The sequence below is a fragment of the Setaria italica genome, chromosome IX, assembly GCF_000263155.2.
Source record: "Setaria italica strain Yugu1 chromosome IX, Setaria_italica_v2.0, whole genome shotgun sequence".
NCBI classification, from domain to species: Eukaryota; Viridiplantae; Streptophyta; class Magnoliopsida; order Poales; family Poaceae; genus Setaria; species Setaria italica.
The window spans coordinates 55,422,103-55,445,474 of NC_028458.1; the positions used below are offsets into that span (position 1 = coordinate 55,422,103).

Below are 23,372 nucleotides of genomic sequence, written 5' to 3' on the forward strand. Positions count from 1 at the left end.
CAATTTAACATTTAATATCTGTTTATTGTTGCAGGTGTGCCTGGTGCTGTTTATGATGATGATAGGGCATGTGGTCCACAATTTGGTACGGCAGCTCCTAGATGGAGCAGTAGAAGTAAAATAGCTCCCTATGCAAATCACAACTATCATGATGGAAAACAGAATCAGCTGCATGTGTTGCCTTCAGATGATCGACTGTTTGTTAATAAAGGGCACGCTGCAGGAACAGAGAAGTCAAATTTTGAGAAAGGTAGCTATTTTTGTATATCCATGCTATTTTTGTATATCCTTAAGTCTATCACTCTATCCATATAAAATTATTTGCACTATTATTTTTCAGTACGGGATATAGTGGTTGAAGCTTCCTATAGACTCTGCTAAGCTTGACACATTAAATTAGCATATAGTGGCATGTATAGTAATAATATGCAGTGGTTCCTTCTAACCTGTATGGTATCGAATTTTACAAGTACCACAACATTCCTGGTTCCGTTTCCTTCTGGACTTGCCTTTTATTGTAAAAAAAAAGTTTTTTTGGGTTTCGTATGATACAAACCCATTCCATGAATAATAGAAATCAATCAGATTGATAACAAATAAGTTTAATGCATCTTGGAATGCCTGAGTATAGAGCTAAAAACTTATAAATCATTGAAATACATCAAACCATCAATTGTATTGTATTTTTGCTTTTAGTTCCGTAGTATTCTTGTTCTTGCTTTAAGCATTTGTGTTACTTGACGAAAGCAACCTCTAGGTATCTTGTATACTATGGCCATTTTTACATATTTGTTCTAATTTTTCTTTAGGTCCTAATTCCTTGACATCATGTCTTGTAAATTATCAGATAAATGGAATTAATGCTGCATATATTTTAATTTCTTTTTTATCCAAACTTCTGTATTCACATCCAGTTGGCAGTGATGGAATACCATCAGAAGATGTCTGCATTGAGGATGATTTTGATAAAAGGTTTCAGGAAGATCTCAATGAAGCTGTGCGCCAAAGCCTTGGTACCTTTTCTTTTCATTGCTGCTTCCATTCTCTACGAATATGCTCAAATCTTAGGCTCACAAGAACATCTGTATTCAACACTTATACAATCTACAAATATTCTGCTTTTATAGCGCGCATGAAACATGTTTTCCTGTTGTTAAATGCATAGTGGTCTAATAACTTATTGATGCTGTGTGTTTCCATATCAATGTCCTGTTGCCCTGTTGAAGAATAATTTTACGATTATAATACTAATCCGCAGTATTTATATAGTTACCTCAGGTTTCCGACATTAGGATCTAAGCTTGATTAGAGTAGTTCTTGGAAGAGTATGTATTTTATTGTTGTGTTGCTTCACCAACTTTATGTACTTTAAGATGATATGCTAGTTGAGGATGCAGAGGGATTTAAATAACTATTTTCTTATGCTGGAGATGATATGCTAGTTGAGGATGCAAATGGATTTAAATAGCTATTTTCTTATGCGGAGCGATCATTATATAGGAATGATGATGTGATGTTACGATGATTGTTCTCTTAGTATCATATGTTAATGGTGATAATTTTCGTCTTCTGCAATATCCATCATTCTCACTTAAGTTATATCATTTAAGGTTATGATACTTGTCCTGCTGGTACAATAAGTGCTTCAAATGGGGCAGAAGTGTGTGGGGCTGGCCTTAAAAATGCTGCTGGTGAATACAATTGTTTCTTGAATGTGATTATTCAGGTAAGCATAGACTTGTAATGTGCTTTTCTTCAGGATCAAGTAACCGTGCTTGTTGACAGTAATGTTCTTCTGTATGCAGTCATTATGGCATATAAGGCGTTTTCGGTACGAGTTCGTTAAAACATCATTACTGCACAAGCATGTTGAAGATCCTTGTGCTGTCTGTGCATTATATGATATCTTCAGTGACTTGAGCAAAGCTTCCAAGGGTCAAGGAGAAGCAGTTGCGCCTACTTCATTGAGGATCGCTTTGAGTAAATCCTACCCGAACAGCAAATTCTTTCAGGAGGTAAATGGCGTCCTCCCTTGATAGTTCAAATGCTTTACACACAATCCTTCAGCATTTTATCATTATATTCTTGCGATCTCCATGTTCATTGACCCTAATCAATTTATGCTCATCGCAGGGGCAAATGAACGATGCATCTGAGGTACTGGGGGTAATCTTTGAGTGTTTGCATAAGTCGTACACTTCTCGTACTGTCTCTCATGGTAAATCTCATGAGAAGAATTGTGTTGGATCATGGGATTGTGCAAATATTTCTTGCATAGCACATAATCTTTTTGGAATGGACATATATGAACGGATGAACTGTCACAATTGTAAATTTGAGTCTAGGCGCCTCAAATATACCTCATTTTTCCACAATATCAATGCTAGTTCGCTCCGAACTGCAAAGGTTAGTTTTCTTGCTTTGATTGTGCCCTCTTTTTTTCTCTAAGGGTAATCTATGGTTTATATGTTGCAGTCAGGATAGTTACTGATTCCTAGCTATTCCTTCTTCTTCAGATGATGTGTCCAGATTATTCATTTGATGAACTTTTGAAGATTGTCGAAATGAATGACCAGCTAGCTTGTGATCAAGATGTTGGCGGCTGTGGAAAATTGAATCATAAACACCATATTCTTTCTAGTCGCCCGCACGTTTTTACAGTTGGTAAGCATTTTGCTCTTGGGATGTTTCAGGCTGCAATTATTTTTTACTTTGGAGTTCCATGTCCAGTCAAGCAGTTGTTTGGCAAATATTTGACCTTGCAGTATTCTCTTTGGATTGTTTTATGTTTTGTTAATAGATTGCTGTATTCTCTTAGTTGACCATCCTTAAATGCGCAACTGCAATTCTTGCCTGCTTCTGGCATGTTATGCCTGCACTTGAACACTTCATGCTCTATGTCTGGTGAGATCATTTATTGGCATGCCTCTACTTACCTTTTGAACTTTCATTTTAGTTTTGGGATGGCAGAACAACAAAGAGAGTGTGGATGACATATCTGCAACTTTGGCTGGTATTTCAACTGAGATAGACATTAGCATCTTCTTCCATGGTATAGATCAAGGAAGCAAGCACACTCTGGTGTCAGTGGTATGGCCATGAAGACCCTTTATTTTGTTCTATCTCATTCTGAATATATGGATGGTTTTGTACATTTGTTAATAGTTGTTTTCTTGAACTTGTAATTTATATTGTTCTGTTATGCATGTCGAGCATTACTTGTATGAGCAAAAATATGCTCGCTTTCTTCTGCAATCCTTTTATTATGCTGGGAGGTGGGGAGCTACCAAAATAACTCCAGCTTGAGAAATAGGATGCTATCTCCCGCTAGGGCATCTTTTTGTTTGTTTTTTGAACTGTACGCTGATAGGATATGTAAGCAGTTGTGTGTGTGTGTATTTGCAAAGCCGGTTGAATATATTTAAGGTGAAAAGTGACAACTAGACTACAACGTGATTGTCAACAGCAGCATATTATGCGTAGCAGTTAGATGCAGGTGTAGTAGCAAATTACGTTCAGCTGTTCTAAAACCCATAACATCAACGTGATTGTCCTACTATTACCCTTCATAATCGCGATGACATGTTTATTACTTCTGGTTGGCAACTGCTTCAGTAACATGGCGCTTCAAGTTCCAAAAACAATTGGTGTAAATTTTAGTTTTGTTTCTGTTTTGTAGCTCTATACCTATCAGCTGGATAATCAAATAGATATAGATTTGTTCTCTTTTCTCCAAATTACAGATTTACAGTAAGGTTGTTATATCTTTAAGTAAATAGCATGAGTTTTCACTAGACTACCTAGTCTTTACCTGAATCTGTTGTTTAGAAATCTGTCAATCCAAACAGTATCAGATGTATATCTTATTGCTCTTGACACCTGCAGGTTTGTTACTATGGCCAGCATTATCATTGTTTCGCTTTCAAGGATGGAAGGTGGGTCATGTATGATGACCAGACTGTTAAGGTAACCAGATAACCTAAAATGAACATCCACGTCTGCTTTTTCTACTCTTGCTTAGTATGACCTTGTATGTCGTTTGTGCAGGTTATTGGTAGTTGGGGTGATGTTCTTGTGATGTGTGAAAAGGGTCATTTGCAACCGCAAGTGCTTTTCTTTGAGGCTGCGAGTTAGTTATGCTTCAGCTTCTGGGGAGCTGTGCAGTGGTTAACATGCCCTCAGATATATAGATTTTTCCCAGTGGTCGTGAAGATTAGAAATAGAGTAGCAAATTCGTTTTGAGCGGGGGGATAGAGTATTCAACAGTTGCATTGATCCGTAAGCTTTTGTCGAGCCCTTAATGAGCAGTCATCTGAGCATACTTGGGCAGAAAGAGAGCTGATTATCCTTGTCTCTTATTTTCCTTTAACCTTGGGTATAGTTACTGAGCCTCTGACCCTTCCATCTGCCAATAAGATTTCACTGCCGATCAAGTGGGTGGGGGCATTCGCACTGCCATCGAACAAGTCTAGCTGAATCTGTCTAAAGCTCTTCATTATGCACCAACCATGTATAGAATTTTGTGCTTACAATGTGGAGTCTGGTATAGGAGCCTTTGTTTTGCTGTCGGAAGGTTTCTAATGGGAGGAGATGGAATGAAGATGTGGTGTGAGCTGTATTCACTCGTTGAGAAATGTTTGGAATAGAAACACCATTTGGAATACGGTACTAACTCTGGGGCAGGTATTGTGTTCCGAGAAATCTGTAAAGCATGAGTCAACATAGTGACCCCATGAGATTGTGATATGGTTATAGGCGATGAATAACAAAATCCTCATCAAATACTGTTGCATGTTGGTGCCTCTGACTGATTCTGACAGTAGAGCTGCTGCTGTTTTTCATGTTTCGCCGTTCTCCCAGCGATCATTCATTTGGAATGTAACAACAGGTCATGAGGCCTTTTGGTGGTTACTCGTACGAGATGATAACACAAACTAAGGGTCTTAGGGGTGTTTGGGTGTTTGGATACGAGGTGTTAAACTTTAACAGTGTCACATCGGACGTTCGGATGCTAATTAGAAGAACTAAACATGAGCTAATTATAAAACTAATTGCAGAACCATGTGCTAATTCGCGAGACGAATCTATTAAGCCTAATTAATCCATCATTAGCAAACGGTTACTGTAGCATCACATTGTCAAAATATGGACTAATTAGGTTTAATAGATTTGTCTCGCGAATTATACTCCATTTGTGCAATTAGTTTTGTAATTAATCTATGTTTAATACTCATAATTAGCATCCAAACATCCGATATGATGGGTGTTAAACTTTAACACGTTGTTGCCAAACAGACCCTTAGACGCAACTAATCTGATACTAAGTTCCAAACAGAAAACAAAACATTGATAATCTTATGAAGTCTAAAGTCGGTTGACGCTTGATTCGCCATCTTCTGCGTAAGACGAGAAATTTGAACATAAACTTCCTTCCGTTTCGAAAGCCTGAATTGAACGGCACTTCTTGTTCCTTGAGGAACTGAGGTCTCTATGCCTCGCACTGACGCGCCTGCTGTCCCATTCGCCTGTTAGAGATAAGATGCTCCCTCCCTCCCTGCAGCAAGTGATTTGGCTCGAAACGGGGCTCTCGCCATGGAGCTGCCGCTCCCGCTCTCCCCTCCGCGCGCCCACGCCGCCCTCCTCACCTGCAGCTCCACTCCCATCGCCTTCGGGCTCCGCTCCCACTCCCACCCAGCCGCTCCGAGCCGCGGCGCTTGGCCGCTCCGAGCCCGCAGGAACAAGAACTACCGGAGCGAGGAGGACGCGGCCACCGCGGAGCCCAAAATCATCACCCTCGGCCGGCCGGGGAAGAGCCGGCGGCGGGGCAACAGGAAGCAGCTGCCGCAGAAGGCAGACGCCGACGGCGAAGGCGAGGACGAGGGTGACGACGACGACGAGCGCGACGTGGCAATCCCGGAGGTGGTGACGAACCGGATGATGCGGCGCGTGGGGGTGTCGGTGGGCGCGCCGCTGGCGCTGGGCGTGGGCTTCTTCCCGTTGTTCTACTACCTCAAGGCGGTGCGGAAGGTGGACGTGCCGACGTGGATCCCCTTCGGCGTCTCCTTCGTCTTCTTCGGCGCCGCGCTGCTCGGGGTCAGCTACGGCATCGTGTCGGCCAGCTGGGACCCCGCCAGGGAGGGCTCCCTGCTCGGCTGGAACGAGGCGCGCCGCAACTGGCCCGTCTTCTGGGACTCGCTCCGGGGCCGCTCGCGTGGATAGGCTAGCTAATCAATCGAGGCCAGTAATTCCACTCGTATCTTATTTGCTACGTATTTTACTTGTCATGGCCATTCTTGGATTTCTTGCAGTAGACGTAGAGTGTTCTAATAGCGTTTATCTTTGAGGCTACGTAGTACGTATTCCTTCTTGGTGGGTTATACACGTCAACAGCTTATAGCTCCAATGGGTCTGATATGTTTCATTGCGTCGATTATGCTATGCTACAAGGGACCAGTTCACGCCTGTTGACCTGTTGTGAATATGAGATTAGTGCGCCACTTCAATCGATTCTTTGAACTTGGGAGTTGGAAAGTAGGCTTGGCTCGGTGGCGCGGCGCATTGTCCATCTGCAATCAGCAGCCAATTCATCCCGAGCAAGCTGTCAGTAGTGAGGATTAAGGGGAGCAGCAAGTCAATTTACAACATTAGTCCAGGCGGATGAGAGTCCAAGAAAAAGACATCAATTTACTACGGACGAATACCACATGTCTGGTTTCTCAGAGTTCAGGACCGGAATAAGTATGGCGAAATAGGATGCAAGCCTGCACCTTCCAAACAAAAACAAAGATTGCTAAACGTTTCAATTCCCATGCCGTAGCTGGGAACGAAAACAAAGTGCACGCTAGCAGCACGGTTGCTTGAGGATGATTCGGCGACATGTGGACTGATGCTGTTTGTGGAAAGATGCATGGGCATCGATTAACACTGCACATCCCCCGTCCTCAAATGTTATCTGAGATAAACTTTCTGCGAGGAACCTCCAAATTAAACCCATTTAATTAAGTCATATCAACTTAATCCTGTGTCATGAGCAATGTCCAGGATTTAAACACACCTCACAAGCACAACTAGTTGAACATCATCACAACATAAGTATAACTATACATAGTCCATCACATTAAAGAAGTTTAAGTTCTCATTCATAACAAGTTCATAGAGTTTTGCAGTGGAAAGTTAATTCATCGCGCTCATACGATACAACACAAAATAAGAAGGTTGACACTATATGCCAATAGTGCCATTCTCATAGTCATGGCCATTTACTTCTTCCTCGGACCTCCGTCCGCGGGGAAGAAGTACCCAAAGACGATATCCGGCTGCAAATCACCTGCAACAACTTAATGGCGGCACCGTTAGTACAAAAAGGTACTCAACAGGTCTTATCCAAAATATGGGTATATACTTGGCCGACTCTCAAGGAGAATGTATTTGGTTAAGTAGTAAGGAATGACATAGGTAATTAATTTGCATAAAAGTATCTAAATTTGATAAAGTTATAATAAGCAAAAGACATGGCGTTCTATGATCTCACAGTCAAGCATCAAGTAATTGTAATAAGTAAAAAGTAAAGGTGGTCATGAACATGAGCTCAATCTTTCATGAACTCCATTCGATAACTCTACGTTAAAGTCAAAGTACAAGAGCGTGCTGTGGCGGAACCGTCTAAATTAACCTAGCTAAAGTGCACTTAAGTCGCCTAACACGTGATCATGCACCTTAACAAGTCAACTTAGTCGTCCGTCGGATTTCATCCGATAAACCACATACTCAGGATCAAGAAGCATTGCTCACACGAAGGTGAGTGGTTACAGAGATTACAACATTCCCATCACATTAACATAGTTCAACAACTTATTACATCAGAGTTTTCGAAATTCAAACAAAATTTGCAAGGTTTCAAACAACGAAGAAGTAAAATATGCGGAAGCTAAACGTCGATACATGATATCATGACGAAGCCGATCATGACATCAATGACCCCTATCCTCGCCATCCAAGGGGGGATCCCACTTGCCCGTCCAACCCGGAGGGAGCTGGGTAGGCCAAGTAAGACTAGCACCCAAAATAACAGCAAACTTGAAAAAGATAGCCACAAGCAAGGCTGAGTATACTAATACTCAACAAGGCTTACCCGTCAGGTGGTAACTACTCTACCGACTCCTAGACATGCAAGGCTTTTTGGCAGTAGATTTGTTTTTACCAAAAGCGACTAAAGTTGGTCCTTACTTTCAATATTTTAGATCAGGTTCTAAGCTCATTAACCAATCTAAATTAGCAACTTATGCTAAGAAAACATAGTTTCCAAACAATTAAAATACAAGCATCAAGATTTACATCATCATCATGTTCCATCTTTACTCAGTGCGGAATAGCGATCAAATAGTCCCAAACTGTGAGGGGCAGAGGAATCGATTCGAATTTATTAACCATGCATGGAGAATCTAATCCCACGACATCCGCGCACCATGAAGAGTCGCTTGACTTGTCAGCCATCCCCATCGATCCTCAGGCACGTGTTAGGGCCAAACTTCCCTTGGCATGCAATGCTCCACAGTTCCGACCACTTGCCGTATTGTGACCGCACTTGCACCCACATGATGCACCATGGGAACCTCGTTCCAGGGACAGCAGGAGTATAAGCCACGCCCCAGTTCAATCAGGTACTAGGCTTCCCCATCCCATACTAGGTATGAGATTAGTACTTTCAAACACTTGATCACGAACGCCGACACGTTTCGACCTTAGTCCATTTTCATTTAGACAGATGGGGCAATCCACCGACCACTAAAACAGTTCACAAGACCCTACCCCACCCGTCGTCCTTATGGTTGTAACATAAGTAAACAAACAACTCCTATAACTCGCGAGTGACAGGAAATCACTCGACTTTTACCGTGTCCTATTAAGCATTGCATCTACATGACTTAGCATGCTAGTGTTCAGATCAAAAGGGTACTAAGTTCATGCATCTAAGGTTTCAGACAACGCCTAGTAACTTAAATGCACAATCATAATAAACATAATTCATTGCAAAAGTTTAGAAAATCAGGATATGCTCTGGAGCTTGCCTGGAATCCACACTAGTTTAGTGTTTGTTAGACGACACTCGCTTGGCGAGCATCTCCCATCTCGGCACTTGCTTAGTCCTTCCATCTTCGGGATAGGTCCACCATATACCATCCTCGGGTTCGGTTCCATCATCACGTCCTTCACGTGGTTTATCTAGCATATCTAGATGAGATGCAAGATGCAAGAGCATGAATACGAAGAACAGTAAAATGAGATGCATTACACAAAAGCATCCAGGACAAGCACAAGGTTACACCACAAGACATAAGCACTTAGAGATAAAGTTATTTAACTATCACTCAAGTCTACCATAGAGATAGTAAGCCTAACAAGCATGGCACACTAGTTAACTCAAGTCAAGCTATTGCAAGCAATTAACAATCAAGAGCTAATTAAGCATAGCATCATACAAGAACTAGGGTGATGGTGCTTATCAACATGGCATTCATAAGTGCAGGTGATAAAAGTATATTACATTTATTTTTAAACCACTCATACACAAGCAAGTCACACACCAACATCACTAAGGTTCTAGCAAGCTATGCAGCAAGGTTACTTTGCAGCAATATGCATACATGACCATTTATTAGTTAAGTACTTGACTAACATTATAACACATTTATAAGATCCTCAGGTAGATCAAGTTAACTCTAATAGTGATATGAGATAACTAGCCAGCACACAAGGCAACATCAAGTTAAAGCTAATAACTTAAGCACATACACGGAATCTAGACAGCAGTACAGTAGTCACTTGTTTTAGCTATAACTAGAGATATAAGCATCCAACAAAGGCGACCCTAGACTTTATGTAAAGTTAATAAAATTATCTAAAACTTTATTATTCATTCCAAAAGCTAATTCATAGCTTAACATGATCAAATATGCCAATATCTCAGGTCTATACCGATAAGGATAGAAAACTAACATGAACTTCAGAAATGTATAAGTGGAGTTCTAATCATCCAACAAGCATGATCCTTAACTTTATACAAATCTTATTAAGTTATATACAACTTTATTCTTATCATCTTTAGGTGATTCAATAGTTATTTAGCCTTAAACACACAAAGCAACAATTTTATCCAAAATATGTGTTGAATCTAATATGCAACTTTAGACAGCAATAAATTGAGTTCTAGTTTTCACAACAAGGGGTTCTAAACTTTTTAGAAATCTTAAAAAACTATGCACAACTTTGTTATAAACACCACAAGCTAAATCCGAACTTAACCAGGTCAAACATCACAAAGAAGACATCTCTGTCCAGATTAGGACAAATTCTGTCATTCCACTTCACAAGCTCATAACTGGAGATTTAGACAACCAAAAGGGGTGATCTTTAATAATTTGGAAATATCATGCAAAACCCTACACTTGTTATATTATCTCCAAGATATGATTCAAAGCTTATCTAAGTCAAACAACACAATCATTCAGACCTATACATAGAGCACGCAAAACCTGACAATGAACTTGTAAAACCTATAGCTCCTAAACCATCACGCGTATGGTCACGAAACTTTAACACAAGATATATTATGAAGTTACCTACAACTTTTGTATTTACCACATTTACAGAAAACATCATTTGCATTATGAAAACATGGCACCACAAAAGTACACATGCAGCCAATTTCAGAAGGTAGCATAATGTTGGTTTTCACGTGTTTCTCTCAACAGAGATTTCATACATATCATTCAAGGGCTCAAACAACATCCATATAGCTCAACAACATTTCACAAGGTTGGTGTAATTAAAGTAGCATCTCATGGCTTAGGAATATGCCTATTTGTTATTAACTTCAATAGAATGACATGTATATATATTATTTTTAGTGCCATATTAGAACAACTAGTTTGGGGCTGAGATTTTTATGAGTGGTATATGCTATCAAAACATGGCTACTGTACAAAAATTACATGCTCAAGTTGTATAATTTAATTGCTACAAAAAAGACAAATTGCTAATGCAGGAAAACATGTAAAAGCAAGATAATTCTAAAGACCATCATTTTCTATAAATACAAAGCCATATAATATGTTATTATGGTAGAACAACCACATACAAAAGGTAGTGGAACCATAGTTTCTATTTTTAGACACTCCTAATATTTATAAATCACATAACAAGCATTAAACAAGTTAAATCAACAACTCAGTCATACATGCACCAATAAATATGAAATTTTTACCAAAGTACAAGAGCATCATTTACAGCCTACCATAAACATTTCACAGAAATTTGATCACCACAACTTTAGATATAAAAATGACAAGCAAAACAAGCTAAAATTGCCTATTAAATCAAAACATGATAAAAATAGCACACCACTAGCATGTTTAATATTTTTCTTAGCTAGAGAGTGTCATCAAAAGACTAACACAACTGGAATAACAATCTTTGGACTTCTATAACTCAAAATATGCATCCAACCAACTTAAAAGGATTTTTAAAAGCACTTTCTAAGGATAAATAAAAACATCAGAAACTTTCTACTAACATATATCATATTATATAACTGCTGCATAGTTATTCTCACAAGGATTCCAAAACATCTCCATTTGCTATTTTACGAGTTTTATACAATTTACTATGAATTTCTAAATTTGCAGCCTTTTTAGATCTAGAAAATAAAGAAAACCGAGATAATATTGCAATCTAGCCCCTGGATCTACGGGTTAATTGCGCAAAAGTGCCTGAAAACTTTCCCATAACCCCCTACACTTTCTTCTTCTTCCCCACACAGATCTCCCACGCACAAAAGTACAGAAATAGGCACATGGTTCAAACTTGCCGTCCATGGCCCTGGGGGTCGGCGGGGGAAAGGCGAGCCACGGCTTGGGGAGCAGCGGGGTCGAGCAGGGAGGCCAGGGGGTTTCTTACCCGCAGCGCAGCGATGAGGAACTAGCGGTGCAGAAGGGGCCCAAGAGTTTTCACGGCAACAGGTGAGGGCAAATGGGGGCTCGCCGTGGAGAGAGTCGCCCAGCGAGGGAGGACGGCCGAGAAGTAGCAAAACGAAAGCGCGACGTCGAGAGGATGCTCTAGATGCAAGGAATCGATCGGAGACTCAACAATGGCGATGAATTTGGTCAGCCAAGAATGGGGATTTGGAGGTTGGGGCACTGCTCATGGAGGATGGGAGGAGGGGAGGGTTGGGGGCTTTATATAGGAGGAGGATGGCGTGGTGACTTACCCCCGGGTGCAAGGATTGGAGGGAAGGGGAGTACCCATGGGCGCCGGCCAGGTGGAGCAGCCCCTCCAGGCCAACGGCGTTCGTACGGTGACGTGAGGAAGGAGAAGAAGTGCTGACGCGTGGGCCCACGAAGAAATAAAATGTGCCAACTTTGACCCCTTAAACGATCTAGCTATCGGTGTCCAAAAATTCTTCAAAAATACTCGTTGGAAAGATAAAATCATAAAAAATCTAATGCAACAAGAATCAGCTCAAAATATTTTATGGTTTGGACAAAATAATCAAAACAAAAGAGCTAAAATTGAATTTTCAATGAATTTTTAACCCAATCGAACATCTCTGAAAAATTTGGTAAAAATATTTTGAAACACTAAATGGTGTCTAGTATTTGAAAAAAATATTAGGGGGCACAGTTGTATGGAAGAAATTGGGGTTCATTCACAAATTTGATTTTTCATCAATAAAAGATGAATTTCTGGGCACTTAAAAATGCATGGCCAAAACATTCATTTATGCACAAATGATGCTTATGACAGCCAACTATGCACAAAAAGATGTTTATGATGCTTAATTATGCATGATGGTGCTCATGATGCGTGTCGTGATGAAGGTGTCGGGTTTAACGCGCATTCTCACACCAAGTTCAAATTACGCGGTTTAATTTCCAAAAGTGAAGGTTCGGGAACAAGGTATGTGCTATGACTTTTATAAAGATCAACAAGGAAAAGCTCGATAAAGTTGGGGATAGGATGGTAGGATCTTTGGTGGAACGTCGGTCAAAGCTATTTTGGACTCGGATTTGAAATTTGGCCGATCGTCTACTCGATTTGGGAACATCCTCTGCTCAAAATCAAAAGAAGTGCTGTGAGTGGAAGGTGTTCAACTTGAAAAGTTCTACCACTTTTATATTGGCCAAAATTAAGTTCTTATGTGAAGTTGGTTTTTATCAGCCTCAAAAGTTATTCTCAATAGGAGAAGTTTTTAACATCTAGCCAAAAATCTAAGATGTTTTTGGGTTCTTAACTCTTAGCATCTTAGAGTTAGCTCTCACTTATTCCTTAATTCCTTTGTTGATTCTTAGATTTAGTTTCTTAATCACTTCGATGATTCCCTAATTTAGTTGCTTAATTACTAGGGCTGTCACAAGTGCTCATTAACCGGGAGCGCGGCTATTGCAATAGATCATAACCTTGCAGGGGTATACAACTTTTTACCAATAGGTCATAACCCTGCAGGGGTGTACAAATTTTCCCACACGAGACGCAAGACCAACAACCATAACCTCAGCCGAGGATAAGTGTTGATTCATGCCCCCGACCGTTCACATACCCACACCCGGCTACGAACAAACGGTCAAAATGGATAGGTGCACTGGACAAGGCCGATCACACCTCATCCCACCTGCACCGAATCTGGTCAAGGCAAGGTGTGACTTATGCTACTTGGCTTGCCATGCCCATATTAAGCATATGGTTTGTACAGAACAATGCTCAAGTATCAAAGCGATAACGACCAGACCTTAACCAACTCAAGCAAGCTAAGCCAAGTGAGCTCCAATCTCAACATGACCCTACCATTCTTGCTCAAGTTCGATTCATCATTTATAATTGCTCAATTTTAATCCATTCCTAGCTAACCAAGTATTATTTAATCAAGCATCCTATAACTCGCGAGCGGTGATGACCTTGCCAGCTCTCGACTTCTACCAAAACTAAGCATGGATAAGCAAATTAAATTCGTGACACCTAAACAAACATACTTGCCTAGAAAGAGTGGTTCCAAATCAAGGATGGATAATGCATCAAGTAGGAGCTAAGCAAGATATACATAAATATTAACTCATGCACATACAAGACACATATACATCATTGATCCAAAATAGGGTTAAAGGAATGCTTAGGTGCCTGCCTTGGGGTTCAAAGGAAGCGTCGTCAATGACAGGCTCCGGCTTGGGCTCACCCACAACTTGCTCCGGCATTTCGATCTCTACATGAATGCAATAATGCATAATTAATAAATGCATGAAAGATGCAAAAGATATATGAGATGCATGGAAAAGAAAGTAAACTATTTGTATCATATTAGTAAATCAATTCAAAGCATCTACTACAAGGTATAACACTTAAATCCTACACAAAACAATGATATATTCACGTTTTACTTAGAATGGTAGAACCGTAAATAACTCGTCAAGTTCCCAAAAATGGCATTGATTCCGGCTACCGATTGCAATGGGATTTGATCCTAGAGCTTCCTTAGGTGATGGGGATTCAGTTTTAGGTCATAGAAATGACAAGCACGTAGGTTTGGACGACATGCAACATCAATGGAGATAAGCTTTTACGGGGAAATGGAGGAGCTTCCAATGAAGGAGAGAGGATGGGGAAACCATAGGGGAACCTCACCAAGGATGGGGAAGGACGATTCAGAGAGCCAAAAGTTGGAGTAGAGCAGCGATGGAGGAGATCGGGCTTGGACTTGCTTCACCGGAGTTGAGGAATAAGAAAATGAAGAACAGCTTCCTGCAGCTTGATTCTTGCAAAGGGGAAGTCGACGTGGATGAGGGGGAGCTCGTCCCTAGCCTAGTCAAGACCTCGCTGGCCAGCTCCTGCTCTAGTGACAGTGCTGGCGAGCAAAGGAGGTGGAGCGGCAGGTGCTCTTGGAAAAGAACGAGTAAGGGAGAGAGAGAACCAGAGGGGGAAGCATGGGAGGTATTGTGGGAGGGGCGGACAGCCTGGTGACGGCGTCCGGGTATGCAAGCGACGGAAAATGGGCACATGGGCTAGAAAACGGATAGCACATGATGAAGGAACGGCGTTAGGAGGATTTGAAGGAAAAATCGATCGGTGCGGAAATTCCGAACAATTTTAGTTCCGGAAAACTCCAGAAAAAGTTAACTACGGGAAACTCCAGAAAAAGTTGCACAGTTTCGGCAACTCTCCCAGAAAAGAGAAAACTTTGGAGAATCCGCAAAAATCTCCGGATACTCCACAAAAACCTACGGAAATTCCGCAAAGCTTTTCAAAAACAACGCACAAAACATCAATGATAGCTATTCTAAGAGTTTTGGATGGATTTAGGAAGAACAGGCTCAGTGCTGAAACGAAACACACAGAACTGATTAAACATGGCAATTCAAATTGAACCACCTAGAGATCTCCAAAAATCATGAAATAAATCATGGAGATAGTATAAATCAAGGGCGATCCATTTTGCACATAGCTGGCATCATAGCTATTGCAGGTTTGGAATGAAAATTCTTCCCGAAATATTATTTTGGGGTTTTCAGGTAAGCTGTTTGGCCTCAAGATGGTCACTAAAAATCTAGGAGAAGTTACCTAAATTTATGTTTGGAGAAGTACTAATTTATCAAGCTATCTTTTATATGGTAGAAATCTAAGTTCATTCACAAGGTACATGCTAAAAGCAAGTTTTTAATTTAATTTCAAGTCCAATGGTAAAGCAATTTGGCTCAAAAGATGCAATGATGCTAGAGATGATGCACATGTATGTTCCATGACATGATTAACTATTTTGGGTTGTTACACTTTCCCTAATTTCCCATGATTGTTTATAAAAAGATTTGCCAAGAGAAATTTTGGTGGAAATGTTATAAAAGGATTAAAGGAAGTTTGTTCCAAAGTTTCAAGATGATTTTGCAGCACAACTATTCGTCAACAAAGTAATTTCACGTGAGAAAGTGGACCCAAAACATAAAGGAAAACTTGGACAAAACATTGGTGCACAATCAACTCAATTTTCATACAAGTGTTTAGGCGCGGATCATCCAGCGGCGATGGCGGGATGACTTCTCCGGCAACGGTGATGGCATCCATTGGCGTTTGCTGAGGAGTGGGTGCAGACAAAAGGCGACCTGACCGCCTCATCAGAGTTCGCCTGTCGGCGGCCGCGGTGGGAGGCTCCATTCTGCCCCTCACTCTCCTCGGCAACAAGGGCGACACGATAGGGAAATGGTGGCAGAAGAGTACGAGGGAGGTGTCGTTTCATCATGCCATCATGCGCAGGCTAAAATGGTGGTAAGGGTTGTTTGAATACCAGGGGCTAAAATTTAGTCCTATCACATCGGATGTTCGGATGCTAATTAAGAGGACTAAATATGAGCTAATTATAAAACTAATTGCAGAACCCTAGGCTAATTCGCAAGACGAATCTATTAAGCCTAATTAATCCATCATTAGCAAATGGTTACTGTAGCACCACATTATCAAAGCATGGACTAATTAGACTTAATAAATTCATCTCACGAATTAGTCTCCATCTGTGTAATTAGTTTTGTAATTAGACTATGTTTAATACTTCTAATTAGTATCTAAACTTGTAATGGGACAGGACTAAAATTTAATGCCCTGAGCCAAACACTCCCTAAGTCGTCGGTCGTCGCCATAAGCCAAGGAGGCCCTTTCGAAGACTTTCGCCTACACCGGTCTGCTGTGGCAGCCTTCTTACAAGTTACATCCTGCGACGGCAACAGCTCCCAGCTACGGCATCGCTAAAATTTGTTAAAAATTGTCATATATCAAAGTGCTTTAAAATATGTTATTAAATAAGTTTGACATTGTAAGCAAGCATTTTGTGGGCAGAGTGAGTAATCGGTAGTTGGTCTATATGACGCATTCTAACATGTATGTATATTTATCTACTCTAATACATGTGGTGTGTGGACGTAGTCAACCTTGCTAGCAAGCTATCTGATCAATGGAGATTAGTGGAAGCAGCTGCAATCTGACTCAGCATCACCGCAAAGCAAGGTCAGCTAGCTAAGCGGCAATAATGAGAGGCTCCAAGCTCTCCGTGCTCTCGCTTATCCCATTCCTTCTCCTCGCGGCCGTAGGCGAGGTCGCCGGCGGTGATCTCGCCACGTTCATCGTCCACGTGCAGCCCAAGGAGAACCAGGCGGCGCTCGCTTCCGCCGGCGACAGGGACGCCTGGTACAGGTCGTTCCTGCCCGAGGACGGCCGCCTCGTCCACGCGTACCACCACGTCGCCAACGGCTTCGCTGCCCGGCTGACGCCGGAGGAGCTCGCCGCGCTGTCCGGGGCGGCCGGCTTCGTGAGCGCCGTCCCGGAAGAGACGTACGAGCTGCACACGACGCACACGCCGCTCTTCCTCGGGCTGGACGCCCGCCAGGCCCAGATCGCCAACCATGGCTCCGAGCGCGGCGCCGGGGTCATCATCGGCATGCTCGACACCGGCGTCTTCCCGACACACCCCTCCTTCAGCGACGACGGCATGCCGCCGCCGCCGAGCAAGTGGAAGGGGCGCTGCGACTTCACCGGAGGCCACGTGTGCAATAACAAGCTCATCGGCGCCCGCTCCTTCATGTCCCACGACTTGCGGGTGCAGCCGGTCGACGACGCCGGGCACGGCACCCACACCGCGAGCACGGCCGCGGGCGCCGTCGTGCCAGGCGCTCAGGCACTCGGTCAGGCCGCGGGTGTCGCCGCCGGGATGGCGCCCCGCGCGCACGTCTCCATGTACAAGGTGTGCAACGAGACGAACTGCCTCAGCTCCGACATACTCGCCGGCGTCGACGCCGCCGTGGGCGACGGCTGCGACATCATCTCCATGTCCATTGGTGGAGTGTCGAAGCCGTTCTACCGTGACGCCATCGCCATGGCGACGTTCGGCGCCATCGAGAAGGGTGTTTTCGTAGCCATGTCGGCTGGCAACTCCGGCCCAAACGCCAGCTCCGTGACGAACGAGGCGCCATGGATGCTCACCGTCGCCGCGAGCACGATGGACCGCTCGATTCGCTCGACGGTCCGCCTGGGTAACGGCGTCGTCCTCGACGGCGAGTCGGTCTACCAGCCACGTGTCTCGGTCCCCACCTCCCACCCGTTGGTCTACGCTGGCACCAACGGGAAGCCGTACGCCGAGCTCTGCGGCAACGGCTCGCTCGACGGCTTGGACGTCGCGGGCAAGATAGTGCTCTGCGAGTTTGGGAGCGGGCCGGGGCGCAACATCTCGAGGATCTTGAAAGGCGCGGTGGTCCGGAGCGCCGGCGGCGCCGGCATGGTCTTGCTGAACAAATTCGCCCAAGGCTACAGCACGCTCGCTTCAGCGCACGTCCTCCCGGCGTCGCACGTCGACTACGCCGCCGCCTCGGCCATCAAGTCCTACGTCAGCTCCACGGCGAACCCCACGGCGCAGATCCTCGCCGGGGGAACAATACTCGGCACGTCGCCTGCTCCGTCGATCGCCTTCTTCTCCTCCCGCGGGCCTAGCCTCCAGAACCCCGGCATCCTGAAGCCTGACATCACGGGCCCCGGCGTGAACGTGCTCGCCGCGTGGCCGTTCCAGGTAGGTCCGCGGACGGAGTCTCCCCTCCCGGGACCGACCTTCAACGTCGAGTCCGGCACGTCCATGTCGGCGCCTCATCTCAGCGGCATCGCAGCGTTCATCAAGAGCAAGCACCCCGACTGGTCGCCGGCGGCGATCAAGTCGGCGATCATGACCACCGCCGACGTCACCGACCGTGCCGGCAACCCGATCCTCGACGAGCAACGCGAGCCCGCGGACTTGTTCGCGACCGGTGCCGGCCATGTCAACCCGGAGAAGGCCGCGGACCCCGGCCTCGTCTACGATATCGCCGCCAGCGACTACGTCGGCTACCTCTGCGGCCTCTACAATAGCCAGAACGTCTCGGTGATCGCGCGTAGGCCCGTCGACTGCTCGGCCGTCGCGGCGATCCCGGAGAGCATGCTGAATTACCCGTCGATCTCGCTCGCGTTCCGGCACGCGTGGAACCGGAGCACGCCGGTGACGGTCGAGCGCACGGTGAGGAACGTCGGGGAGGTGCCGTCGGTGTACTACGCGGCGGTCGACGTGTTTGACGACGACGTGACCGTCGGCGTGGTTCCACGCGAGTTGGAGTTCTCCGAGGAAAACCAGGAGCGGAGGTTCAAGGTGGTCGTGTGGGCGAGGCGGAATGGCGGTGGCAAGGTGGTGCAAGGCGCGCTCCGGTGGGTGTCAGGCACGTACACCGTCAGGAGCCCCATCTCCATCTCCTTCCCTTGATACCAATGCACACGTTGCCCGTAAGTTGTGACTGATGTAAAGCTGGATTTACTTGCTAATTAACTCGACTCATATATCTCCACTATTTCCGTATATCTTCACTGTAATACATTTCAAATTTAATAGAGTTTCAAGAAGGATAATGATATGATGTGAGTTTTTTTTATTCCTAGGGCGGGAAGCTTAGAAGCTCCCATGTGAATGAACCTATCCATGAACCGAATTCGGTCTAAAAGTTGAGTGGGCCTGCTAGTACATGGGCCGTAAGGACAAAATTGATTGGAATCTAGAATTAGGGGGGACATGTGTCCCTATTGGTCCATCTTTGGGTCCGGCCCTGAGAAAAAAAAAAAGGAGATTGACACTGTATTGTTTTTTTGGGGGGCGAGGTTCTATTCCTTGTTTCACGGTGGTAGGCTGGAGCAGCTGATCTCACTGGAATGGACCTCTACTACATTCTTCAAATATCATTGAGTTGAGAGACGTTGGGAAGAATCATAGAACCTTATTGTTCCCGGTCTGAACTTGAGCGAGTGATTGGTAGTACATAGGTGTTTGTAGGTTCTTGAAATAAAAACAAAATTCAACCGGAATCTAAAATTAGTGGGGCATGCGACCCCCATTTAGCCATCTTTAGTTCCCCTGCAGAAGAGGATAATGAGATTGTCGTGGTGAACAATTTGTTATGTTGGGCGAAGGTTGTGTTCTTGTTCCTCGGATTCCTTGTTCCTTTGACCAAATGGCCATTATGGTGTGAAAGAGCTCAAATCATCATCTGAGTTGCAGGAGATGCTCAAATGTCTGGTGTGCTTCTGCATTTAGAATGTCTATGTTGTCACAACAATTAGATAGTCGATATAAAAATTAGATTTGGAACAAGTCTATGTAATCGACGTACGAGACTGGACCATGGAACTGCTGCTTCTTTCTTTGTGTTAGTTCTCACGTAAGAAACAAAAGAGGCTTTGATTCAACTGATTGGGTCATCCGGAGGTCCATCTGTGCTGACGGCCAGAGGTCTAGTGGCAAACTGCGGAACATAACTAATCAGATGAGATCCCATGTCTTAAACTAAGAGCTGAATTTCATGAAGCTCGATCCAGCACGTATGTATGAGCAAGGAAAAGGAGTCCTGCATACCTATGTGAAATAACCCAGTAGTAAACCCTAACCCGGCCTAGCGCCTCCGAGATCCAGATCCGTAACTCCGTACGCCGAGGGCTCTCGGATCACGAATAGAATTAAAGAACAGTGCAACCGACGCGGGCTATCAATGTCCGCCCCCGCGCCGCGCCTCTGTTGCTTAAAGAAGAACCAAGAGATCCAAGGAAGGAGAAATCAATGTTATGTTAATAATCCCTTGCTTCCTACCCTACTCCTCTCTCCTCTCCGTAGGAGCATCTCGGTGGCTTGGGTTAGGTTGACGCCGCCCGCCACCGACGCAACCGCCATGAATAAACTAGGAGCGGCGCGGCCTGCAACCAGCACGCGGCTAGTGCGAGCAGCGAGCGAGCGGGTGGATCTGCCTGCCTTCCAATCCATCCATGTGGCGTACGAGGCGGCAGCAGCTGCCGTGTGCCCTGCTAGGGCTCCCCGCCGCCAATCGTGCTAGCTAGCTGGTGCGCTTCCCACTACTGAACATCTCGCTTCACTTGCCGCGGATAAAGATTGAGTTTACATTGGACTATTGGTGACGTAGCGATTCGGTCACCTGCCCCGCCGATAAATGCCCTGGCGCACTGAATTGTGAACCCACGCACACACGCATGCGGAGCGCCGTGCACCGTGCATGTTCAACTCTGGGCGAAAGGACTCGTCTCCCGTAGTACGACGTTTTCTAACGAATGAATGGCCGGCGTAGCATCTGCATCGTCTGATCAGGAGCTACGAGCTACGATGTGGTGGAGCGAGGTAGAAATGTATGGTCTCCGCAGTGATCTCTGTTAACATGTGTGTTTGTGTATGACATGTTAGGCATGAGTTAGTTTGTAATCTAAACAACCTTGGACTTGTGATAGGTCGGGAGATATATCTGTTGTTGTAGATAGAATTATTGTAAATCTCTCCTCTCCTAACCAGCTCTCCAAGATTGTTAAGGTGTAATCTTGTGCCTACATATGCCACATGAGAGGCTATTACTCGCCTCAATCAACACTAATACATCGATCAACCCTAGTTTGCATGACGGTGCTTCCCTCTGCCCTCTGAGTATTTTTTACAATCTCATCGATTTTGTTGGGAAGGGATGGCATCGATTTTGCTGTGGGGTTGAAGGCAACTCAACCGCCATCATTTTATCTTCAGTGCTAGCCCACGTAGAGCACGCAGTGTTCGTTGATCTGCCGGCGCTGCACACGTACACGCTCTCGAGCAAACATGGAATACAATTATACGTACAAGGATCCGGTAGTAGGTACTCGGTATTGCAGGAATGGGATGGCACGCGCGAGCGACATCGTGATGCTGCCTTGGCTCTCTAAATCCTAAGCACAAAAGGCGACGCTTTTAACGAGCCCTCGTTCCCGCCTGATTCAGCGCAGGCCCAGCCAGCAAGACGACCTAAAAGAGAAGTTGGCGCCGCCCCCGCCGTGCCGAGCGCCGAGACCTGGGGGATACTGGCATACTGCTGCGTGACTCTGCTTTTCTCAGGTTGGCAAGCGCTGGCCGCTCTTTCGGCGGCATCAGCGTCGCTTGCCTGCCCCGCGAGCCCGGTGCCCATGGACATGCTTTGCCCTCAGCCTCAGGTAGTCAGGTGGTCCGGCTGCCAGGCCTCCGCGCTCGGCCGCTCTCTTCCTCTCGCTCCCACGGCTGGGAAATGCCGTGATACTTATACGGCTGTATCCGCGGTAGAATACGAGCGCTCTGCTGCTCTGTGACTGTGATCTGTGAGTATAGTAGCAGCACCTCCAGGCTCCAGTACGGGAGGCCCACATGGAATGGGGCTAACTGCCTGATTGACCTGCCTACTGACTACTGGGGGCGACGCGACCTCTGCACGGCCATGTGGCCATCACCTACCTGCCTGCCATGGAACGCGGATCGCTGTGACTGTGACTGACGTCCTATGTGGCCTGTCACTATTTACCTTACCGTACCGGGGCTGTAAATATACCCACAACAGGGCTGCTGTTACCGGCTGCCACTAGCTGGTGTCGCCGTGTCGGGAAGGAGATGTGTGGACTGCGCAATGCCACGATGTTTTTCTTGTTTGACAATAAGGAGATTAAGTTAAAAAAAACAATAAGGAGATAGCTTCATCCCAAGTGGCTACAGCCTACAGCCTTCCGTTTTCTCTCTTGACGGATCGGGAATGCGGCTGGATTTTGGATTTGCTAATCCTCTCCTCTCAGGCTTCTCAGTGTCAATCTCTCCATCTTTCCTTCCGTCCAACAAAGTGACGTAGCACCAAACAAGATGAGAACGACGTGCGAAAAGGCTGGGAGCGTGGTCCAGGCGCCGCTTCAATGTACTCGTATACACAGAGCATGGACCGCGCCCCCTGACATACCGCGCGTATGCACGGAGTATACACAAGCTAGTATACTGACGATGAGATCCGCCATCTCAGGCATTCTGTCCTTTTGCACTCGGATAGCGCGAGATGTACGTTGGGCGGGCAGTCGTACGCGTCCCATGTCCATAGTCCATGTCGCGGCTTCGTCTCCGTTCCCGAGAGCCTCCGAACGGGAACAAAGGCGTCATCCCCACCGCCGTGCGCGACCGAGCGTGATGACGAAATTTTCGCAGGGCACGCCGAGCGATGGAGAGCGGCAGCAGAGACGCGCACACGCCGATCATGCGCGTCGCGGCGCGGCGCGGAGACCAGAACGAGACAGGGACGGGCACGGGTGGCGCACGCTTGGTCTGGATCACGGGGAATGGCCGGAGCACTGCGGGATGCTATGGCCTATGCCCCGCTGGTCCCTCCACCGCTCCACTCCTCAACTCGCAACCGTTTTCCCCACTAGCTAGGAATCGCCACCTTTTCCCTTCAAATCGATCGATCGCCTACCTAGCTTTACGAAAGCTCCCGATATGGATGGAGTACACGCTGAGAGTCTTGTTCTTG

At 45.3% G+C, this 23,372-nt stretch overlaps 3 protein-coding genes across 3 annotated transcripts in view; all 3 read left to right on the top strand.

Annotated features, from left to right (window-relative positions):
* Positions 1 to 4,792, top strand: part of LOC101782159 — a gene marked incomplete in the record, with an annotated part of 9,100 nt that extends 4,308 nt beyond the window's left edge. The window contains 9 exon segments of the mRNA XM_012842746.3: positions 35 to 250; positions 915 to 1,013; positions 1,611 to 1,726; positions 1,806 to 2,015; positions 2,134 to 2,406; positions 2,517 to 2,664; positions 2,957 to 3,090; positions 3,886 to 3,966; positions 4,048 to 4,792. Coding sequence (XP_012698200.2) covers positions 35 to 250; positions 915 to 1,013; positions 1,611 to 1,726; positions 1,806 to 2,015; positions 2,134 to 2,406; positions 2,517 to 2,664; positions 2,957 to 3,090; positions 3,886 to 3,966; positions 4,048 to 4,134 — 1,364 coding nt within the window.
* A 698-nt stretch (positions 4,793 to 5,490) lies between these two features.
* On the top strand, positions 5,491 to 6,481 carry LOC101784721 (protein PAM68, chloroplastic). Its single transcript, XM_004985530.4, has one exon. It carries the CDS (start codon positions 5,593 to 5,595, stop codon positions 6,217 to 6,219), a length of 627 nt encoding a protein of 208 aa, XP_004985587.1. The 5' UTR covers positions 5,491 to 5,592; the 3' UTR covers positions 6,220 to 6,481.
* Positions 6,482 to 16,972: 10,491 nt separating this feature from the next.
* Positions 16,973 to 19,449, top strand: LOC101785789 (subtilisin-like protease SBT1.7). Its single transcript, XM_004985533.3, has one exon. The coding sequence runs from the start codon at positions 17,057 to 17,059 to the stop codon at positions 19,301 to 19,303; it is 2,247 nt and encodes a 748-aa protein (XP_004985590.1). The 5' UTR covers positions 16,973 to 17,056; the 3' UTR covers positions 19,304 to 19,449.
* The last annotated feature ends 3,923 nt before the right edge of the window (positions 19,450 to 23,372 follow it).

What these genes read in the sequence shown, in the direction of transcription:
- LOC101785789 (XM_004985533.3), top strand. Translation starts at nt 17,057, where the DNA reads ATGAGAGGCTCCAAGCTCTCCGTGCTCTCGCTTATCCCATTCCTTCTC.
- LOC101784721 (XM_004985530.4), top strand. Translation starts at nt 5,593, where the DNA reads ATGGAGCTGCCGCTCCCGCTCTCCCCTCCGCGCGCCCACGCCGCCCTC.